General features: G+C 29.7%; 1 protein-coding gene across 2 annotated transcripts in view; it reads right to left on the bottom strand.

Annotated features, from left to right (window-relative positions):
• The window catches only part of LOC106459731 (mitotic checkpoint serine/threonine-protein kinase BUB1-like), a 31432-nt gene that overhangs the window by 16954 nt on the left and 12180 nt on the right, over positions 1-2298 (bottom strand). For both annotated transcript variants that reach the window (XM_022386270.1, XM_022386271.1), the window contains exon 11: positions 348-484. In XM_022386270.1, the coding sequence (XP_022241978.1) occupies positions 348-484 (137 nt within the window). The remainder of the gene's footprint in view (positions 1-347; positions 485-2298) is intronic.

Genomic DNA, 2298 nt, shown 5'->3' with positions numbered 1-2298 from the left:
AACCAAAAACTCAACACGTCAGGACCTAGTACAAAACACCAAAGTAAAGCGCCGATTTAACGACTTTACAACTCTCAAATACACGAAGCAATAAAAATCCTAACAGTTAACGCCTTCCACGAGCTAGATACCACCACCTGCTTACCCATACCTATAAATATCCACCAACAGTAATCACAATTCACACATTATATTTTTTATCATATGTAGGACATTAAATTATGCTGCTGGAACACAACTCCAACTTGTACCAAAATAGTATTTTTAAAGAATTATAATAGACCCACAATATTTAGGTTTATTAAGAAAGTTTTAGTATTTACTTATATAAAATATTAGCCACACACCTGTTGTCACACAATCCACAGATGAGGAAGAGGATGAGCCAGAACATAACTTTGGAACACTAAATAAAGATGCATTTTCTCCAGTAGCACATTGAACATTATGATCTTTCAAGTCTTTGGAAGGTTCACTGTCTCCCCTGATTATAAAACACAAATCTGATTATTTTATGTTCTCATTTTAACATAGCTTGTGAAATTAAAACTAGTCCTTTGGTCCCAAACCAGTTAACACAGTGATGAACTACCATTTATTTTTCAAGTAGAGATCCAGTAGACCAAATTAATTTTCAAAGTAAGGTTACCTGTATTAAATCAAATATCATGTAAACTGGACACTTATGTTCATTAGTATTCAAGCAGTGAAGCAAATATTCACATCAAAAGGAAGGACTGCATTAAAAACAGCAATTCCAATCCTGTAATGAATGACATTTTCATTAATAAAACAGGCCCAAATACCAAACTATGTTAACTCTCTTAATATGGGCTCAGTAAATTTGACCAACCATGTGACTTTTTTGTATTTGTTTTAGTCTTTATAGATTTAATACTTATAACTCTCAATATAGTATGCATATCTTCACAAAATTTGGCACTCTTTCAGTTAACATTACAAGTCTTTCAGATTTAAAAAAAACAAACAATTATTACTGAAGTATTTGTAATAAATTGAAATAAACATTTGTCCATGAATATATTGAGTACTTGTTTTGAATAGTCCGTGTAAAGTAATTTTCATGTTAAAAATAAAAATCCTTTACCTCTCATCAAAAATCCCTAATTTTCTTTGTGTTATCTGTTATTTTCTTTACCGTTTCAAAACAGGATCGGTAAAAAATGCAATAAAATCGAAATAAACCTAAACTAGCTTTTTCTTTCTACAAGGACTTCAAATTATAACATGAAACTACATTTGTTTATCTTAAGTAGCTCTAAGTTCATAACATTATACATCTATTTATAGTTAAATTTTCTTTTATTGCCCTTTGAACTGTGTCTAACTACTATCTGCACCATAAAAAGTTGTAAATCACTGAGAACACGCAGGTCATGTTACGCTATCGAATTACATTACCCACGAGCTACTATGAACTGCTTGCACACGTGCCTCATGAAGCCTTTTAATTATATCATTATTATTATTACTTATTTTACCTAATCTAGTCTTAAATAACTTAAAAATATCCGGATTTTTATATTTTAGTTACTTTTATAATAATAAATAAAGAAGAAATATGAAATAGAAGAAATAAATTACTTACCCAATCTTTTTTTTTGCTCTCGATTGTCGATGACAGCTAGGCCTAATTTTATATAGTACTAATAGTAATGCACTTAATAATTTTTTATTTAATTAAATAATGAACCAAAGAACATAGACTAATAACAGGAAAAAAGTAAACAAATTCCTTTACCTCTCAATTTTTCTGGCTTTCTAACTATGCGACAAGAGCAATTGCAATTTCATTCAAGCTAGTTGTTAACTTTCCCATGGGAACGATGTTGAGACTGAGTGAAATTGACTATTCTGTGTTCAGAATACAACATTATACAATAAATCATTTGATAGAAGAAAACATTGATTTTCTATTGGTTTTAGGTAATATATAATGAAACATAAGAGAGAACTATCAACGAATTATGAAAGAGGATGTGACAGGTGGGTGTCATTTTCTATTCAATAGTTCTGTACCCAAATAAAATTGAAGACTATAAAAATAATGGTTTGTCCAAGCAATAACAATTTTATAGAGTAATTTAAGTTTAATTTTGTACTTGTTCGAGGGGTGGTGGATAAAATAGGGATGATGACATGTTAAGAGAAAATGTATCACATGGGTCACACTAGTGGAAATTCAGGATTTTTTTTAAATTTTGCCTTGTAGAATTAAGAACTTAAAACTTGTATACTATTAAAATATGAATTATTAGCTCAGATTTTATGCTATCC

The sequence above is a fragment of the Limulus polyphemus genome, unplaced genomic scaffold, assembly GCF_000517525.1.
Source record: "Limulus polyphemus unplaced genomic scaffold, Limulus_polyphemus-2.1.2 Scaffold655, whole genome shotgun sequence".
NCBI lineage: Eukaryota > Metazoa > Arthropoda > Merostomata > Xiphosura > Limulidae > Limulus > Limulus polyphemus.
The sequence above is the reverse complement of the archived record's forward strand: the minus strand, read 5'-3'. Positions and strand labels throughout refer to the sequence as shown.